General features: G+C 19.4%; 1 protein-coding gene across 2 annotated transcripts; it reads left to right on the forward strand.

Annotated features, from left to right (window-relative positions):
- Positions 1 to 20,653: 20,653 nt before the first annotated feature.
- LOC128954473 (aspartate aminotransferase, cytoplasmic-like) lies at positions 20,654 to 23,004 on the forward strand. Of its 2 annotated transcripts, none has more exons than XM_054300058.1 (7): positions 20,654 to 20,777; positions 20,845 to 21,026; positions 21,249 to 21,357; positions 21,811 to 22,194; positions 22,267 to 22,363; positions 22,509 to 22,577; positions 22,659 to 23,004. In XM_054300058.1, the coding sequence occupies exons 1-7, from the start codon at positions 20,669 to 20,671 to the stop codon at positions 22,936 to 22,938; spliced, it is 1,230 nt and encodes a 409-aa protein (XP_054156033.1). In that variant the 5' UTR covers positions 20,654 to 20,668; the 3' UTR covers positions 22,939 to 23,004. The 2 variants fall into 2 exon arrangements, with proteins under 2 accessions (XP_054156033.1, XP_054156040.1); XM_054300065.1 differs by having other exon boundaries at positions 21,811 to 22,176.
- The last annotated feature ends 678 nt before the right edge of the window (positions 23,005 to 23,682 follow it).

Below are 23,682 nucleotides of genomic sequence, written 5' to 3' on the forward strand. Positions count from 1 at the left end.
TTTTTACGGGGTCCCGGTCCCTAGAGAAAGCTCAACACTAACATGTGTCTATTGCCACCCATTTCTCACCACTAACATGTGTTTGTTGAAATAGGATTTTTATTTTTTTGAAACAAAAGTGGCCATTGCGTGTGAGGACGAGTAACTACTCGAAGGGTGAAGGGACATCCTTGCGGACGTCCCTTCGGGGTGGGGGCACCTTTTTACAGGCACCCCCGGGTGGGAGCACCCTTGCGGGTACCCCCAGGTGGGCACCGATACCGAAGTACCGATACCCGGGTCGGGCAGAAACTCGTCCTCACTTAGCACCCCGCTTTCCCCATACTACTTAAGTTGGCCGTCCTAAACAGCGTTGGTTGGGCAGGGACGGGAAGCACAGTTAAAACAATTTTTTTTCTCAGAAAAATTGCTTTACCACATCGGGGCTCGAACTATAGATCTTACTCTCCATTACACTACATAGCCCTACACACTAACCACTACACCACTTTATTATTTTATTATTATTATTATTATTATTATTATTATTATTATTATTATTATTATTATTATTATTATTATTATTATTATTATTATTATTATTATTATTATTATTATTATTATTATTATTATTATTATTATTATTATTATTATTATTATTATTATTATTATTATTATTATTATTATTATTATTATTATTATTATTATTATTATTATTATTATTATTATTATTATTATTATTATTATTATTATTATTATTATTATTATTATTATTATTATTATTATTATTATTATTATTATTATTATTATTATTATTATTATTATTATTATTTATTATTTTTATTATTATTATTATTATTATTATTATTATTATTATTATTATTATTATTATTATTATTATTATTATTATTATTATTATTATTATTATTATTATTATTATTATTATTATTATTATTATTATTATTATTATTATTATATTATTAAATGTCAATCTATTTTTTGTTTCTAATGAATAGTTGTTATAAATATTAAAAAATCAATGTTAAAATTGATGGATATTTTTAGGTATTGTAAAAGTCTATGTATTATTTTTATAATTTTAAAATCATTTTTTTGAAATAAATAAATATTAATATAATAACTAAATTAAATGCAATTATTTTTAAAAAATGCTAAAATTAATTAATTTAATATATATTAAAATTTCAATTATAATAAAATATTTATTTTTTTATTGCAGAATATTAAATATTTTTTAAAAATGTCAGATATTAGTGATAAATCAAAATTAATTAATTTTAAAATATCTAATATAGTATTTAGTTTTATTGTGTTGTATGGTTTTATTATATTAGATATTATAAATTAAAATATATATATATTTTTTTTATAAATTTTTAAAAATTGTTTGAAAATAAAAAAATAATTAGATAAAAAAATAATGAATGCAATTATTTTTTTATTATAAAAATTTTTAATCAATTAACTTGATATATTAGAGTATAATAGGCATTGCCTTAACTGCGGTGAGACATGGGAAACTTGCGGTCAGTAATTATCTCGAGAACCGTTGGTCAGATCTTGCGGTCAGACATATAAAAGTTATAGAGAATAAAAAGTTAGGAACTAAGGTTGACCTTAAAAAATTTTAGGTTCACCAGGGGACACACAAAATAAATAAAACATGAAAATTTTGTACTAAAAAAGCTGCGGTCAGTGAATATCTGGAAAACCATTGGTCAGATCTTGCGGTCAAACATATAAAAGTTGTAGAGAATAAAAAGATAGAAACTAGGGTTGACATTAAAAAATTTTAGGTCCACCAGGGAACCCACAAAAAAAATAAAACATGAAAATTTTGTACTAAAAAAGTGGCGGTCAGTAATTATCTCGAGAACTAGTGGTCAGATCTTGCGGTCAAACATATAAAAGTTATAGAGAGTAAAAAAATAGAAACCATAATCCACTTGATAAAATTTAAGGACCTCCAGGAGGCCCACAAAAAATTAAACATTTTTTATTTATAAAAATGAGATTAAGTCATTATCTAAAAAACCAGTGATCAGATCTTGCGGTCAAACATATAAAAGTTATAGAGAATAAAAAGTTAGGAACTAAGGTTGACCTTAAAAAATTTTAGGTCCACCAGGGGGCGCAAGAAAACATTAAAACATGTAAATTTTGTATTAAAAAAGCAGCGGTCAGTAATTATCTCGAGAACTAGTGGTCAGATCTTGCGGTCAAACATATAAAAATTGTAGACAATAAAAAAATAAAAATTATGGTCCACTTAAAAAAATTTAAAAACCTCCAGGAGGCCCACAAAAGAATTAAAAAAAATCTATGAAAAAAATGGTATTCAGTAAATATCTTGAAAACCAGTGGTCAGATCTTGCGGTCAAACATATAAAAGTTGTGAAGAATAAAAAGATAGAAACTAGGGTTGATCTTAAAAAATTTTAGGTCCACCAGGGAACCCACAAAAAAAATAAAACTTGAAAACTTTGTACTAAAAAAGCTGCGGTCAGTGAATATCTGGAAAACCATTGGTCAGATCTTGCGGTCAAACATATAAAAGTTGTAGAAAATAAAAAGATAGAAACTAGGGTTGACATTAAAAAATTTTAGGTTCACCAGGGAATCCACAAAAAAAACATGAAAATTTTGTACTAAAAAAGTGGCGGTCAGTAATTATCTCGAGAACTAGTAGTCAGATCTTGCGGTCAAACATATAAAAATTATAGAAAATAAAAAGATAGAAACTATAGTTCATTTATAAAAATTCTAGGAGAACCAGGGGACCTACAAAAAAATAAAACAAAAATTTTGTATTAAAAAAATATTGATCAGTGTTTATCTGAAAAACTAGTAGCCAGATCTTTCGGTCAAACCCTTAAAAGTTTTTAAAAATTTAAAAGTAAACAATAATTTAAATTAAAAAAATTTAAATTTTTTTTGGAACCTCACAAAAAATTAAAACCTATATTTTTATTTAATAAAAAATGTTATATTTTTTATGGGTTTTCTGGTAGACCAAAAATTATTCTTATTAACCATTTTTTTAATTTATAAATGTTTACAACTTTTATATTTTTGATCGCAAGATCTGACCACTGGTTTTTAAAATACTCACTGACCGCAACTTTTTTAGTACAAAATTTTCATGTTTTATTTTTTTTGTGAATCCCTTAGTTGGTCTAGAATTTTTATAAGTGAACTATAGTTTCTATCTTTTTATTTTCTATAATTTTCATATCTTTGACCGCAAGTTCTGACTACTAGTTCTCGAGATAATTACTCACCGCCACTTTTTTAGTACAAAATTTTCATGTTTTATTTTTTTTGTGGGTTCCCTGGTGAACCTAAAATTTTTTAATGTCAACCCTAGTTTCTATCTTTTTATTCTCTACAACTTTTATATGTTTGACCGCAAGATCTGACCAATGGTTTTCCAGATATTCACTGACCGCAGCTTTTTTAGTACAAAGTTTTCAAGTTTTATTTTTTTTGTGGGTTCCCTGGTGGACCTAAAATTTTTTAAGATCAACCCTAGTTTCTATCTTTTTATTCTTCACAACTTTTATATGTTTGACCGCAAGATCTGACCACTGGTTTTCAAGATATTTACTGAATACCATTTTTTTCATAGATTTTTTTTAATTCTTTTGTGGGCCTCCTGGAGGTTTTTAAATTTTTTTAAGTGGACCATAATTTTTATTTTTTTATTGTCTACAATTTTTATATGTTTGACCGCAAGATCTGACCACTAGTTCTCGAGATAATTACTGACCGCTGCTTTTTTAATACAAAATTTACATGTTTTAATGTTTTCTTGCGCCCCCTGGTGAACCTAAATTTTTTTTATTAGACCATTGTTTTAAACTTTTTATTCTTCACAACTTTTATATGTTTGACCGCAAGATCTGACCAATGGTTTTCCAGATATTCACTGACCGCAGCTTTTTTAGTACAAAATTTTCATGTTTTATTTTTTTTGTGAGTTCCCTGGTGGACCTAAAATTTTTTAAGGTCAACCTTAGTTCCTAACTTTTTATTCTCTATAACTTTTATATGTTTGACCGCAAGATCTGATCACTGGTTTTTTAGATAATGACTTAATCTCATTTTTATAAATAAAAAATGTTTAATTTTTTGTGGGCCTCCTGGAGGTCCTTAAATTTTATCAAGTGGATTATGGTTTCTATTTTTTTACTCTCTATAACTTTTATATGTTTGACCGCAAGATCTGACCACTAGTTCTCGAGATAATTACTGACCGCCACTTTTTTAGTACAAAATTTTCATGTTTTATTTTTTTTGTGGGTTCCCTGGTGGACCTAAAATTTTTTAATGTCAACCCTAGTTTCTATCTTTTTATTCTCTACAACTTTTATATGTTTGACCGCAAGATCTGACCAATGGTTTTCCAGATATTCACTGACCGCAGCTTTTTTAGTACAAAATTTTCATGTTTTATTTATTTTGTGTGTCCCCTGGTGAACCTAAAATTTTTTAAGGTCAACCTTAGTTCCTAACTTTTTATTCTCTATAACTTTTATATGTCTGACCGCAAGATCTGACCAACGGTTCTCGAGATAATTACTGACCGCAAGTTTCCCATGTCTCACCGCAGTTAAGGCAATGCCAGTATAATAAGTGATTTTTTTAAATTGCAATATACTATATATATATATTATACTATTAATAATACATTTTTAATGTGTGTGTGTGTGTGTGTGTGTGTGTGTGTGTGTCAAAAGTGATCAAATTTCCATAACATTAGTTGTCATAATTTATAAACATATTTATTTGATTGACTGGTATTTTGATGAAAACGATTAATCAATTGGTAATTATGATATATATATATTTTATAATCTAAATCAATACATATATGTCCAGTGTTTATATAGTTAATGCATTGAAATTCATACTATTAAAAAAAATAGAAATAGTATTAATCTAGTTTTAATTTAAATTTTGTTGTTGTTGAAAATAATGTACATAATTTATATAAAAAATATACTAGTAGCTTTTTAAAATTATATATATATTTTTTAAATAATTATTAGTACAACAGTGTAATACTCAGAAAAAAAACTAATGCATTTAAATATTAAAAATTTAAAAAATAATTAAAAATAAAATAAAATACTTTTTASAAATATTATTTTTATTATTATAATTATAATYGATTTAATTTWTAATATTTAATAGATAAAATTATTTATAATAAAATGTTTGATTATGTTATTTGTAATTWTAATGTTATCATTGAATAATTWATAGTTTATAATAATTAAATTATGTTAATTTTTATTAATTTTATTAATTAATGTACATTGGGTAYATTGYATARTAATATACTAATATTTTAATTATTAGTTATTATTATTATATAATGYTTTATATAGTTTCAAWATATATAGAAATATYAGGGATAAGCATAGGTTTTTAATTTTTTAKATATATATATAGTTTAGAAATAAAATGGAAAAATAAATATTTATAAATAATTTATATAATAAAACAAATGCATTAATCTTAAAATAGATATTTATTAGTTTTAATTTTAAAAATAATAACTTTAATAATTTGATAAATAAATACTAAAATACTAATAGCATAACCAACTAATAGTATAATGAATACTGAATGAAATAAGTCATCAATTTTAATGGTATTATCCAATGGATTAATAGTATATTTTTCAGAATTAAAATAATTATTATATTTATAAAAACCAATGTTTCCAAATATTTTACCCAATAATTGATTAACTAAATCGTAATGATTTTGTAAACCACTTTCAATACAGTGTTTGACACTAAWAATAATAATAATAARTAWCAAAAAGATATTACTATTAAGTTAATTAATTAATATATAACTCATAAATAAATAAAATTATTAAAAAGTTTAATATATATATATACTTAAGTGTTAATTGTTTCTCAAGTATTGTTTGATTTGTTGAATACATAATTGTAATTACATTTAAAGTGGTCATCAAATTTAAATTAACTGATTTTACATTTAAATTGGGAAAATAAATGCTTATTAATTTTGCTGTTTCTGAATCTACTATTGCTATTGCTTTTTTGTCCATGATCATATTGATCATGGTGAATTGATCGGAAAATTTTTGTTTATCCAATTTCAATGATTCAATATATCTCATATATTTTTCTTGTTTTTCAATTATAATATGATTTTTAGTTTTATCAATAATCTCAATGAATATGTCATTGTGTGCTATAGTGGAAACCATTTCAATCCGATCGCCAACAATATCATCCAATGATTGAACAAACGGYACTAATTTGAYATTAAAATAGTTGCTTAATATAACACTTTTAAATACCATAACAAATAGTGTGGAAAATAATATCCACATAACTATTGTCAACATATATGTCCAATAAGTACTGAATTGTTTGTTTAGTATTTTTAAATATATAAACTGWTTGGGTATTTGACTGACCAATGTTTTAAACATAATCCTAATATTATTATAAATACTATATCGACCATTGCTTACTAAATGCATTATTATAGCATTGATTATAATAGTTGTCAACATAAGCGCCCAAAACTATTGTTTAACATTAATTAATAGTATATTAAGTTATTTTTTCAATTTATTTTTTTGGTATTTTATATTAAATAACTAAAAAATTCAATGTTTTTAATAGTTACCCATTTATCAAACAAACTAATAAATTTGAAATATGAGCGATCAATGTCCACAACATTAGTTGTCATWAWTTCAAACATATTTAWYTGATTGACTGGTATTTGATGAAAACGATTAATCAATTGGTAATTATGATATATTTTATAATCTAAATCAATACATGTATAWCCAGTGTTTGTATAGATAATACATGGAAATTCATCCTACAATTTAAATTTATTTACAAAATGTTATTAATCCAGTTTTAATTTAATTGTGTTAAAGTAACATAATTTATTATATATTAAATATATTTATTAAATTTATTATTTTATATCAAGATATATTTATAATTTTTTTTATAAATATGCAAAACAATTAAATATATTTTTTAATGCTAGTTTTATTATTATTATTTTAATATTATGTTAAATGTTAAATTTGTTAGTGTTATATCAAAAATCATTTTTATTTTATTAAACTAAGATAATGTAAAATTAAATTTAAATTAAATTATTTAAAACTATTGTTAACATAAATTTTTAAGATTAAATCTAGTATATATTTTTATTTTATTTTTAATTATGCTATAAAAAATAATTATTATTGATATTGATTATAAATATGCAAAACAATGAAATGTATTTTTTAATTCTAGTTTATTATTATTATTATTATTAAATATTCAACATTATTAATAGTACTAAAAATTATATATATATATATAATGATTAAAATAATATACTACAAAACTTAATTAATTTAATATATAATTTTTGAAATATGGTATAATAAAAATAAAATAAAATAAAAATTATTTACCWTTAAAGTGGTTCTTATTAATAATTTATAATAATTCAATTACACGATATATGTTTGATTAATGTTTGATAAAAATCATACATAAACTAAAAAAAAAAAAAAATATTAATTGTTTTAATTATTAATACARAATATTATAATTATGTTTTTTTTAAAAAAATAACGTACATTTGGYATTATTAYTACAATAATATTTGTTACGGTTTTGTTTTCAAATTGTTTACAAAAAATATTGTTTATTTTWAATTTTTTATTAAATGCTGAAATTATATTTAGAATTTTTGTATAATCCATATGTACCCTGATTATTATTATATATTATATTTAAAATTATTGAAATTTTTTTTATTTATATATATATATTTTTGATAATTACTAGTAAAACAATCTATTGCTCACAAAAAAAACCTGAAATAATGTTTATATATAAGCATAATATTTTTAATATTAAAATATTAAAAGTTTAAAAATAATTAAATAAAAACACTTTTACTTTATTAGATGGAATTTTTTTATTATAAATATTATTGTTATTGTACACTGATTATTATATTAAAATTAAATTTTTATTTTTTTTGTAATTACTATTCAATAGTAAAACAATCTAATAATYACAAAAAAAACATGAAATATTAAACATTTTAATATAATTGAAAAAATAAAATAAAAATCACTTTAACGTTATTAAATGGATTTTTYTTATAAATATTATTGTTATTGTACCCTGATTATTATATTTAAATTAAATTTTTTTATTTTATAATTTTTATAAAAACCTAAAAAACCACATATGTTTATTTATAAGAATAATATTTTAAATAGTAAACGTTTTAAAATAATTGAAAAAATAAAATAAAAATAACTTTTACGTTATTAAATAGATTTTTTTTAAAAAAATATTGTTATTATTATCGATTTTAATTTAAATATTATACAATAGGATATTATAATTCAATAGACAATTCAAATTATTTATAATAAAATGTATGATATTATGTTATTATTATTACTAAAAATGTTATTTTTACAAAATTTTTTAGTTTATAATTAAATTTTAATTTTATTCTGAGTTAGTAAAATTTTTAGTTTTTATTTTGATAAATAAATAAATAATCTCAGTTTATTTTTGTTTTAATATTTTTTAAATGATATTGTTGGTATTAAATAACAGTACATTAACAAACATTTTTTAATATGATTTATAATTATAGTCATAATTATAGACATAATTCTATGTTATATATATGTGTGTTTTGTATATAGTTTTTATATGAATTTAATTATTAGCTACTTTTAAAAAAATAAATAAATAATTTTATATTGATAACAAATGTTATGATATAATTATTATAAATAATTTTGTTTTTGTATTTATTTTTCAAATTATTAAAGTTAATGTATTATTTTTATAATTTTTTTCAATTATTTGAATTAAAATAAATAACAAAATTGAATGTAATTATTATTTTTTTTAATGTTAAAATCAATTATAACTTAATATATTAAATTTTAATTAAAATAAAATATTGATTTTTTATTGCAGAATATATTTCTAAAATTAATGTATATTTTATTATATTAGTTAATGTTAATTTTAATAACTATTTAATTTAATAATATATTTTTTAAATAATACTGTATATTAATATTTTAGTTTAATTAAAAAATAATAATAATTATATTGATAAAATTAAATTATGATATAATCAATAATAAATTTCAATCTATTTATGATTAATCTATTTATAAGTAATAACAATAGTTATATATATATACATATATTTTGATAGATTAAATTTTATAAAAAATAAAATAAAAATATATTATTATAATTTTTGAATAAATATAATATTAACAATTGTTAGTATCATATTATAACCTATTAGTATAAATAATTTATAAACTAGTTGTAAATGTTGAAACAGTGACCAACCATTATATTGTATATTACGTACAATATTGGTGCCCAAAGCCATGGGTAATATATTTTGTATCCAATTTAGATAACTGGGCAACGATTCAATTGGCCAAAACATTGACGATATAAGTGTTTGAGGAAATAGTATAATAATTAAAAATATCTATATATATATAAAAATAAATAAAACAATTATATAATATATATAAATATATAATACTTAATTAAAAGTTTAAAATTTTAGTAATATCATGTACAATTAATTTTAAACTAAGCAAGGTAACTTTGTATAACAATTATCTATTATTAGATAACTGTTATATTAAAGTACCTTGGCCATTAGCATTTTATAATATTACACAAATTTTAAAACACTTTTAATTGGCATAAACTATATATATATACTGTATATACTGTATATAATGTATATACTGTATATAATGTATATACTGTATATAATGTATATACTGTATATAATGTATATACTGTATATAATGTATATACTGTATATAATGTATATACTGTATATAATGTATATACTGTATATACTGTATATAATGTATATAATGTATATACTGTATATATTATATATAAATTAATTTTAGTAATTTTTTTTATTTTTCTTTTGTAAAAAATAATTATAATTTAAATTATTTTTAAAAAAAAACTTACTATTATTATTAACAAATCATTGAAAAATAGCATAACTGTTGTGCCCACTGTCATACCATGATAACCATTGATTAGTAATATGAAAAACATATCCAAATATGAGCCATAATTTGGATAATTTAATACATTGAATACAAAAAACATTACAAGTATGGATTGTACGGATATATGTACTAAACTTATTAACAAATTAGCTAGAAATATATCCCGAGGCTGGACACCGGCAATCATATACCTGTCCAATAAACCTAATCGACGTTCATTGACTATATTCATAAAATGATTAACAAATAAGGCAGTCATCAGTTGGCCTAAAACAGCCAACAGTCCCGGCAATTGATAATTACTTAGTTTAACAATTGAATAATCATTTTTATAGGTTATATCAATAGGCATGTTGTATACCCGGGGATTATTATGGCTAAAATTTTTGATCATTTCAATTAATGTTTCATACAAATAGTATTGACCATAATATACATACATAGGATTAGTCATATCGGCAAACAAACTGATTAACGTTTGGTTAGTAGTTGTCGACATATCATAATCATAATCATCCAAAATTAGGGTACCATTTTGAACTAGACTATCAATTTGATCGCTAAACCCACTGTTAATTATAATTGTTAAATGATTTTTACCCGAAACCAGTGAATCGTAAGCTAAATCTAGTGAATTATATATAGTTTTATGAAATGATCGGTTATTTATTAATTGGATAAATTGTATTGAATTACTACTACTACTACTACTAGTATTAAGATTATCACTACTAATAAAATCATTGTTAACTATACCGACGGGCATATTGTGTGGTTCATTGAAGGCTATATACGATGGATATATGATAGTAAATGGTAGCAAATAATAGCACAGGTAGGCCCAGGGACGGCATTTTGTTTCAATCAAGTTTCGCATTACCAGTGCTTGAATACAATGAAATTTGAAAAATTGTTTGCCATTGAAGACGACAACTGTTTGATCATCAGTTTCTATATAATCAACATTTTGATTATAATTAGTAGTATTATTGTCATTAATTGATGGATCAATAATACTATTATTAATATTATTAGTATTTTTAGTAGCCATCGATTCGTGAACTAATTCGTAGTAGACATCATCCAGTGTTGAGCACCTGTAGGTTTCTAGTAGTTTATTAGGCGATTGATTTACCAGACAATTGCCATTATATATAAAAGCCACTGAATCTGCACGTCTGGCCTCTTCAGTGTAATGTGTGGTTATTATAACTGTTGTGTCTTTTAATAATAATAATAATAATTAGTAATAATAATAATAATAATAATAATAATAATTAGTAATAATACTAATAAGTAATAATAATACTAATAATAATTAGTAATAATAATAATAATTAGTAATAATAATAATAATTAGTAATAATAATAATAATTAGTAATAATAATAATAATTAGTAATAATAATAATAATTAGTAATAATAATAATAATTAGTAATAATAATAATAATTAGTAATAATAATAATAATTAGTAATAATAATAATAATTTGTAATAATACTAATAATTTGTAATAATACTAATAATTTGTAATAATACTAATAATTTGTAATAATACTAATAATTTGTAATAATACTAATAATTTGTAATAATACTAATAATTTGTAATAATACTAATAATTTGTAATAATACTAATAATTTGTAATAATACTAATAATTTGTAATAATACTAATAATTTGTAATAATACTAATAATAATAATACTAATAATTTGTAATAATACTAATAATTTGTAATAATACTAATAATTTGTAATAATACTAATAATTTGTAATAATACTAATAATTTGTAATAATACTAATAATTTGTAATAATACTAATAATAATATTAAATTCAAACAAAAACCAGTTGAGAATGCTAGAAAGCATTTCCACACGAATTCCTAATCATAATTAAAAATTAAATTCAGTATGATAAAATAAAATCAACTATAGTTATGTAGGGTATCAAACGATTTAGTATGACAAAATAAACAACTATAGTCATGTGGGGTATCAAATGATTCAGTATTACAAAATAAACTACTATTTTCCTAAAAAATAAACTTAAAAACGAAAAAAATAAAAAATCAATATTCAAAAAAATTCAAAAAAAATTCAAAAAAAAATTCAAAATTTTTTTAATTAATTTTTGGACACCATTTTCTTCAATTTCCTAAAAAATAAAACTTAAAAACGAAAAAAAACAAAAAAAAAATCAACAAAAAAAATTGTAGCGGATAGTGGATTCGAACCTATGTCCTCGTGGGACAGACAGACAGACAGACAGACCGACAGACAGACCGACTTATAGAATGCATATACGTATTCCTTTCAGGAATTCGTGATTAATAAACAAACTAAAAACTAAACAAATATATAAATACTGATAAATATTTAAAACAAAAAAAAATTTTTTTAATCACTTATTACTAATTTATTTATTTTAAAAAAATAATAATTATATAATTAAAATTCTCTTTTTCTAATAATTTCTGAGAACTTTTAATTTCTAATAATTAAAAAAAATATTACTACTAAATAAAATAGATTTTAATTTAAATTCTAATTAATTGAAAAAAAACATAATAGTATTATGTGATATTTTTTTAAAAAGATAAAGTTTTTATTAATAGCTAAACTCTGTATTGTTTAAAAATATTTTATTTAAATTTTTATATTTACTATTTTCATGACACAGTTTCTAATAACCTTTAATTTCTAATAACTTTTAATTTCTAATAACTTTTAATTTCTAATAACTTTTAATTTCTAATAACTTTTAATTTCTAATAACTTTACTATATAATATATAAATAATGTAAAATATTTTTACAAATAAAATGGATTTGATTTATTTAATTATAATTAATAAGAAAAAACAAACATGATAGTTTAATCTAATATTTTCTAATTTTTTTTAATTAATAACTAAACTAATAAACTATTGTTTAAAAATATTTAAATTTTAATATTTACTATTTTGATGACACATTTGCTCCAAATAATGCCAAATACGGTCTCTAAGTATTGAATCGACACCGACTGTCGGCTCATCCAATAGTAATAGTTTTGGTGAATGTATTAGTGTTATGGCCAACGATACTAATCTTTGTTGTCCACCACTCATAGTACCCACACTTTGATCCATTGATGGCAATTGAAACAATTCTATCAACTCATCCATACGATTGTCAACAGTTTGACTGTCCACTTGATATATGAGTCCATAATAATGAAACAGTTGTCTTATAGTAAAATCATTGAATAGTGCTATTTCTTGTGGCATATATCCCACACCCGGACCGCCCGTATTTGCCAATCGGTTGCCATTTAGTTGTTTGCTATGATTTTTTTGTATAAATATATTACCCGATTGTGGTCTAAGTCGACCTAATATTAGTTTCATTAATGTTGTCTTTCCCGACCCACTACAGCCCAATAGGGCTAGTATTTGGCCTAAAAAAATAATATCACAAAATAGTATTAATTATTTAGACTAATAAATGATATAATTTATTATATATTTTTTTATAAATAGTATTATTAATATATTTTTATATTCAATGTTTATTATTGTGTTATTATTATGTATTATATATATTTTTTTGTATTTTATATGTTAATATATTGAAACAAATATTTTTAATTATATATATATATATATATATACACACAGTATATATATACATTATATATATACATATAAATATGAAATATTAGAGGAAATTGTTATTTATCTATATATATATATATATATATATATATATATATATATATATATATATATATATATAATGCATTAACTAATAGTTATTTTTAAAATAATTTTATCAATAATTAAATGTTTGTTTATTTTACCTTTTGTTACATTTAATGATATATTATTTAAAATATTATGATTTGTTGATGATTTGTATTTAAATAAAACATTTTGTATATCAATTACATAACTCATTATTATTATAGTTTTACACAATTTGTTGTTCACTATTATTATAATTATTATAATATTTAATTTAATTTTAACAGTTTTATTATAAACTTATTAAATAACTCAATTATTTGCAATAATTTTAAATTTTATATTATACAACAATATATATATATATACGGTATATATATATAAGTAATTTATGTAATATATAAATGAATTTTTTTATACAGTATTCACAGTTTTATACATTAACTCATTATAGTTTTACACAATTTGTTGTTCACTATTATTATAATTATTATAATATTTAATTTAATTTTAACAGTTTTATTATAAATTTTTCTCTCAACAAAAAATAAATATTTATTTTACATTTTATTTAATATTACAACAATTTTTCATTAGACACTACTGTTATTAATATATATATATATATATATAAACTTTTCTATACTTTATTTAAATCATATGAAATCTTTTTAAAAACTAGTTTTAATAATATTTTTATTTTATTTTTTTTAAAAACTTGAAGGTCTTTCTTATATTTAACATAACTATAATAAATATTTTTTTAAAAATGATAATAAAAATGATTATTTGTATATAATTTCTAACTAATAAAAAAAATAAATTAATTTTTTTTTTGAATGAATAAATTAATTGTTAATTATTTTAACTTAAAATTAATGTGTTTGTGTGTAATATTTAATTTTTACAAAATAATAATTTTTTAATCAAAAAATATATACAATATTATATACCAATGATTGCAAACTCACACTACCATGATAACTTTTTAAAAAAAATAATAATTTAAAGTTAAATATTATATTATTAACATTGTTAGTATTGTTACTAAAAACAATTATATTTATATTATAATTATACAAAAAAAATAAATAATTTAATTAATAAACATTATGTATCAAACAAAACATTTTTAATTAACAATATAATAACTAATTTTTTTAGTTTTAAAATTCATAATTTTAACGTTAATAAATTTTATAAATATAATTTTCAATAATTTGTATTTTATAATATTTTAGAAAATTATTGTTACTAAATACTACTTTAGTTAATTTTTATTAAATTAACATTTTTTTATTAAAATAAGTTTTTTTTTGATAAATAAAATAAATAATTAAGTTGTTTATTGTAAATATTTTATATGACATTTAGTTGGTATTAAATAACATACATTTTAAAAAACTAATTAATTTTAATATAATTTATAATTATAATCATACCTATAGACATATTATATGTTATATGTTTTATACATAGTTTTTAATATTTATTTAATTATAATAATAAATATATATATTGATAATAATAGTTATGATATATAATCATAAATAATTTCAATCTATTTAGTCTAATTTGTTTTTTTTATAAAAAAAAATTATTAATATAAAACATTTTTATTGTGTGTTTGTATAAGTAATAACAATAGGTATATATATATTTTTATAGATTAAGTTTAATTAATTAAAAAAATACTAATTTAATTAGTAATTTATTTAATCAATTCAATTATTAATTTAATAATATTTTCGACAACAAATACTAGTGTAGCAATAGTTAGACCAATCATTAAGGGACCGGTAGCTGATTTCATGTCCAACAATAGGAAACGCATATTATCATCACTATAATCTTGATTATTATTATTATTATTATTACAATGATTAACCAATGCATCTAGTACAGTTTTATTTGAATAAATTAAATACAAAAATTGTAAACTAGCTAATTTCCATTTATCAATTAGGCCGCACTCGATACCGGTGCTTAAACTACACAATAAAAACAAAACATATTTAATAATAAATATATTTAGTTTTTTTATAAAAAAAAATTAAATAATGTATTAGTTAATATATATATATATATATATATTAGGAATTAAGTTTAATAATAATTTTTTATTTAAAAAATAAATTGATATAAAAATTAGTTATATAATAGGCAGCACTCAATACCTGTCCTCAATCTATAATAATAATTATATAATTAATTAATTAATTAAAATAATGGTTACATATTTTTTTAATCATAGTATATTATAAATTAAATTAATTTTTTAAAAATATTTTAAAATAAATTGATATAAAAATTACTTATATAATAGGCTGCACTCAATACCTGTCCTCAATCTATAATCATTAGTTATATATAATTAATTAATTAATTAATTAATTAAAATAATGGTAACATATTTTTTTAATCCTATTATATTATTAATTAATTAATTTTTTAAAAAAAATTTTAAAACAAATTGATATAAAAAAATTAGTTATTGTATTACATTTGATGAAAATTATTGATAACCATAGGATCGGTATATCTATTATAGACATAACCGTAGATACGATTGAAATAGGATTCMCGGGATTTGTGTAATATTCGGGAAAATAATTCCGGTTTTAATTTCATAATCAATTCAATATCATTATGAGATCCTAATAAAACTGTAGTCTTATTGTTGACCAGTTTTTCAATAATTGTATTAATTTCCAAAATAAATTGATTGTTATTATAATTTAAATAATTTTTGCCATTTAATAATGCATTTTTAATTAGATTTTTTTCGATATCTAAACCTTTAAACTGAAAAAAAAAAATAAAATAAATAGTAATAAAATAATTAATTACTAATCGATGAAATAAAAGTAATTAATTATTTTTTATATATAAATAAATAATTTGTTAAAGCAATTGTAAAATAATAATTTTAGTTTTTAATTACAAATAATTATATATTAGTAATTAATTATTTTATTTTTTAGTTTAAARGTTTAAATATCGAAAAAATAATAACTAAAAAATTATTAATTTTACAATTGTTTTAACAAATTATTTATWTATATATATAAAATTTTTTTTAATTACTTTTATTTCATCGATATCTGATTCAAACATAAATAATTTTGGTTTGATTTTAGGTCTAATTAACAGATCGTCTAATGTATCGATAAAACTATAAGGGCTTAAAATTTTTGTCGATAATATCATCTGATTATATATAGTTAGCCAGATCACTTTGCTTATTAAAATTAAGCCAGTTATTAATAAATATTTATTAACCATATTAGTTGTTAAAGCTAGATTATTTTTTAAAAAAAATTAATATTAAACATTATAATTAAAAAATTTACAATTTAATATATAAATTAAAAAKTAAATATAAATTAAATATAAATTATAACATTAAATTTTAAATTAAAAAAATATAAATAAAAATAAATAAAATAATATAAATTAAATTAAATTAAATWWAAATATATAAATTATAAATTAAATATAAATTATATATATAAATTAAATATAAATTTACATTGTACAAACATTATGTTCCAAGTTATCCAAAAATTTTCAAATAATAATTGAATTTTTTTATATAAAGATTGCTTTAGTCTATAGAAAATTATAACAAAATTATTTAATTGAAAATTATTTATAGAATAATAACTTGCAATTAATAATTAAAAATTATAAAAAAATATATATATATTTAAAAAAATTAATACCTATTATCAAATTTTCCATTGTATTGATATATGGATACAACCATAAATGTTATAAACAAACATAACCAAATCTTAAATATTAAAAATTTTAATTTAAATAAAATTTATAAATAAATAATTTTTTTTAAAAAATAAATAAACATTTTAATTAATATTTTCAAACATGCGTCCCATTCAACTGATTGATTATTATTTGTATAATAAGCGCCTAATATACTGATCGATGATTGAATTTTGGCCACCGATTGGCCGGCAAACGAGCCGATCATCGGTGTTAACGGGTATTCATCGACCAGAATGTTAACAATCTTTGTTTGTCCGGAATATATACACAGAAAAAACAATTAATAATTAATTTTTTTTAATTAAATAAATAAATCATTAATTTTTTATAATCTAAAAAAAAAATTTTATATTGATATTATGTATTTAATATTATGCTATAATTACTGAGTTATATTACTTTAGTATTATAATTATAGTTATATTTGTTTTTTATAGTTAAAAGATAGACTAATTTAAAAAAAAAATTGTTTAATTAGACTATTGAAAATTATTTTATTTATTAAATACTATTTATCTAAAATTAAGTATTAATTTTTTCTATAGAAATATAAATTAATAGTAAATTATGTCAATAATAAATATTTATATATATATATAATATTTTTACAGTATATAAATTTCATCGACTACTACGTCCACAAAAAAATAATTATTAAATTAATTTTTTTCTGAATATATAAATAAAAAAAATATATATTTTTAAAATTTTTTGCTAATAAATATTTTTTTAGTATAAATAAATAAATTTATTTAAAAAAAATTACTTACATTTTGATAAATATAGTTTAGCTGAGGTTTAGCCACAGTTTCATAATCATCTAATACTAGATATTCACGATGATCGACAATTACAGGCAATGCACTTTATATATGACAACAACAACAAAAAATGTATTGTAATTAAAAAATATGTTTGTTATCCAAAAAAAAAATAATAATAAAAAATTTAAATAAAATTTTTGTTACCCATATTGAGTGCGCCTAACCAGCTCTTTAGTTACGAAAAATAATGGTCCGCATAATATTTTAAAATTAACTTTAGTTAACTAAATTATTAATTAATTAGTTAATTAATTAATTATTTTCATCAACAAAAAAAATTATTTATTTCTAGACAACTATTATTATTATTATTATTATAAAACTATATTAGTCTTTAATTAGTTTTGTTTTGAAATTAAACAAAATAATTACTAGTTTTTTTTAACAAAAACAATAATAATATTAATTAATTAATTATTTTCATCAAAAAAATTTATTTAATTCTAGATAACTATTTTTAGTATTATTATTATTATTATGTTTATAAAACTATACTATATTAGTATATAATTAGTTTGTTTTGAAATTAAACAAAATAATTAAATTTTTAACATCAATAATAATAATAATATTTATTAATTAAATTATTTTCATCAAAAATATTTTATTTAATTCTAGACTACTAGTTATAACAAATTATTATTATTACTATTATTATTGTATTATTATAAAACTATACTATAATTAGTTAATAATATTTTTAAACTATTTTTTTTAAACAAAATAATTACTAAATTTTTAGTAATAATAATAATTATTATTTTTTTTACTAACAAAGTCAGCGCAGGTAAACGTAAAGTTGCCTTTCGGTACAAAATCATAGCCAAACAGTTTAGGTATGTCCTCCTCATAGGTAATCGACAAATCGCACTCAAAATTAGACAACTTGGCTATTGATAACATTATTTATTTATTTTTTTGAATTATTGTATCTAAAATATTTGAATTTTAATGAATCAGATTTTTTATCAAAAAAAAAACTAAATTGATTATTTATATTAAAACTTTTAAGTAAAATAATTTTATTAAGAATAATAATAATAATTTTCTTATAATAAATTTAATTTTATAAAAAAAATTATTATTTATTTAGTTGTTTTTTTAGAAATATAAATTACTTTTTAAATTACTTTTATATATAAAAATACTATTAAAAAAAACTATTGTCAACTAAATTATATATTGATTGTTATTTGTTAATATTATTAACATTACTAAGACTAATATATAATTATTTTTCTTAACCAACAAAAAATCAATAAAATATGAAAAAATATAGTTAATTACTATAAAATTATAATGTAAAACAAATTTATATTCAATAAATAACAATTTATATTTGTGTGCCATTTTTCTCACAATTACTGTAACAAACATTATATATAATTAAATATTATTATAAACTAATTATTATAAAAAAAAAATTTGTAATTAAATTTTCAAATTAATTGTTTTATAATATTTTGATATTATTTCGATAATGTTTAGATAGATTGAAAATATAAGTTTTTTTAAAAAAATAAAATAAATTGTTTTTTAATTTTATAACAAAAGTTTTAATATAATTATTAGAAAAATTATTTTCAATCTCTTTAGTCTAATTTGTTTTTTTAAATAAAAATTAAAAGATAATTAAAATTAATTAATTGATTGATTGCTTAATAAATAAACATACTATACATATAATTTCAACATTATTTTAGTTATTTATGTAAATTTATTATTAATAATTTATAATCATAAATTTAATTTTATTTATTTTTTTGGTATATAAACATTTAGACTGTATATGATTTTTTTAATTAATTAAAAAATACAATTAAATATACTATATGTATGTTAGTTACTATGCAAATTTAATGCATTTTTAACTAAAAAAACAAAAATAAAATATTTATCCTTGAAAATATATTAATATATATATATATATATATAGATTAATACATTGATAATTTACTTAATAATAAAAATTCAATGTCAATGAATTTTGTTGTTATCTATAATATATACACATTAAAAAAAATTATTATATCTATACTAAAGTAAATTGAATTTAAAAATGTAATTAATATATATATACACAATAWATATATATATTTTTTAAACTAAATTAAATATATATATATATATAAAAAATAATATTTTAATTATAGAATATTTGTCGGAAAAAAAATTTAATATAATTTTTTTTAATTAAATAAAATTTTTTAAAAAATATGTCACGATTTGATTGTGTAGACGATGGCCAACCGCTTGAATTTTTTCAACTACTCGATGCCCATCAGTCGGACCSGTCACCCGATAAGGTCAACCTGATTATCGGCGGTAATCATAATCATTAAATTAAAATAAAATATTTTTAAAAAATTTATTTATGTAAACTCTAAAACAGTTTACCGTACAAATAATGGCCAGCCATGGATATTGCCGGTTGTCCAGAGTGCCGAACTGGCCATCATCGCCGACTCGGCCAACAATCATGAATATCTGGGACTACTAGGCGATCGACAATTTACAAAATTATCGACAAAATTATTGTTAGGCGAAAATAGTCGAGCTATTCAAGAAAATAGAGTAATTATAATATATATATATATATATATATATATATATATATATATATATWTTTGAATATATATATATATATATTTTTGAATATATATATATATATATTTWTTTTTTGAATATATATATATATTTTTTTTGAATATATATTTTTTTGAATATATATTTTTTTTTTATATATATATTTTTTTTGAATATATATATATTTTTTTTTAAATTTATTTTTTGTAGACATTTGGTTGTCAAGGTTTATCGGGAACGGGATGTTTGCGATTGGGTGCAGATTTTTTATCGAAAAAATGCGGTTTCAAACTATTATATATAACTGATCCAGCATATGGTTAGTACTGTGTAATAATTAATAATAATTTAGTTAATAACAAACAAAAAAAAACTATATTAAGATTTTAATTAATTAATTAATACATTAATATTATTGTTAATTAAATTATATTAAATATAACTTTTTGTTTTGTTTGTTGTGAATATAAAAATTAATTTTTTTATTAATGATTTTAATATCAATTCAAAAATATAATAATTGACTTTTTATACATCAAAAAAAATATTTAAATTTTAATTAATTAATTAATTACAGTAATAATAATAATACATTAATTTTATTGTTAATTACACTATATTAAATATAACTTTTAAAAATTAATTTTATATAGTAATCATTATAATTACGATTAAAAAAAATATATAATTGACTTTTTTATATATATATAAATCAAAAAATATTTATTTTAATTTATTATTTTTTTTTTGATATATTTTTTTCTGTGTGCAGACAATCATCGGTTGATATTTACGTCCGCGGGTTTCGATGTCCGCAGCTATCGATACTACGATACCGGGAACCGTCGCCTGGACTTTGACGGCCTAATCCATGACCTGAGTCGGGCACCGGTTGATTCGGTAGTCGTATTGCATGCCTGTGCACACAATCCTACCGGTATGGATCCGACCCGTGACCAGTGGACACAGATTGCCGATTTGATGTCCGAGCGCCGATTGTTTCCCCTATTTGACTGCGCCTACCAGGGCTTTGCATCGGGCAATCCCGATACGGATGCCTGGAGTGTACGGTATTTTGCGGATAGAGGTTTTGAGTTGTTATGTGCCCAGAGTTTTGCCAAAAATTTCGGACTTTACGGTAATTTATACAAAAAAAGTATTAAAAAAATTTATATAATATAAGGTATATTCAATATATTTAACCAAAAAAAAAAAAATTGATAATTAGGTGAACGTATTGGCAACTTAACAGTTGTATTGAATTCAAGTCAAAACATCAATAAACTACAGTCTCAACTATCACTGATAGTTAGAGCTAACTATAGGTATGTCTAATATATATACTGTATATATACTATATATATATACTGTCAAATAAAATAAAAAGTTTTTTTTTAAAAATAAATAAATAAATATTTAATAGTTTTTTTGGTTGCTTTTATTTTTGTTTTTTTTTTTGAAACCAAACAGTAGTCCATCAATGCATGGCTCAAAAATTGTTAGCAAAATTTTATCAGATCCTAAACTAACTGAGGAATGGTATGTATTATATAAAATAAGTTAAATTATAAACTAATTAATAGTTATTATTATTATTATTATTATTTTTCCACACAAAAGGCATGATTGCATCCAAACAATGTCCGCACGTATACTAAATGTTAGGCAATTGTTGCGCGAAAAACTGGAACAATTGAAAACTCCGGGCAATTGGTCGCACATTACCGAACAGATCGGTATGTTTTCCTACAGTGGCCTAACCGGTGATCAGGTGCTTAGGTTGCGCCATAAGTTTCATATCTATATGCCTCGTAACGGCCGAATCAGTTTGAGCGGACTGACCACCGATAATGTTGACTATGTGGCCAAAGCCATCAACAATGTTATAGTTAATCAATAATAATAATAATAATCTTAACAATCAATTAATTTGATGATAATATTTAAATTATATTGAATTTTAATGTCAGTGAAAAAAATAATAGTTTTTTTTAAAAAAAAATTTTAAATAAAAATTATTTAAATAAAAGTTATTTAAATAAAAGTTATTTAAATAAAAGTTATTTAAATAAAAGTTATTTAAATAAAAGTTATTTAAATAAAAGTTATTTAAATAAAAGTTATATAAATAAGTTATATAAATAAGTTATATAAATAAAAGTTATATAAATAAAAGTTGTTATATAAATAAAAGTTGTTATATAAATAAAAGTTGTTATATAAATAAAAGTTATATAAATAATACTAAAAATTTAGAAATACAGTAATATTATACACTATATAATGATTATTAAACTAATTTTATAAAAAATAAAATAATTATTTTTTTTAAATAATATTTATTTTAAAGTTTATAAGTTTATAAGTTAAAGCTATAATAACTTTATTTTTTTAAATGATTAAAAAAGTATACTTTATTAAAATAAAAAGTGTTAATTAAAAATCACTATATTAAATTTATTTATTTATTAATTATTATTATTATTATTATTAAACTTTTAAGTAGAATAAGTATAATAAATATCAACTACAGTAATAACTCGATATAAATTACAATTAAATGTATTTTATTATTATTATTAGACATAAATAAGTAATTATATTATGTTATATAGTATTAATAGATAACTGATTTATAATGAAA

This window comes from Oppia nitens, unplaced genomic scaffold (genome assembly GCF_028296485.1).
Source record: "Oppia nitens isolate AA-2021 unplaced genomic scaffold, nextdenovo-longstitch-racon4-pilon3 scaffold12_pilon_pilon_pilon, whole genome shotgun sequence".
Lineage (NCBI taxonomy): Eukaryota > Metazoa > Arthropoda > Arachnida > Sarcoptiformes > Oppiidae > Oppia > Oppia nitens.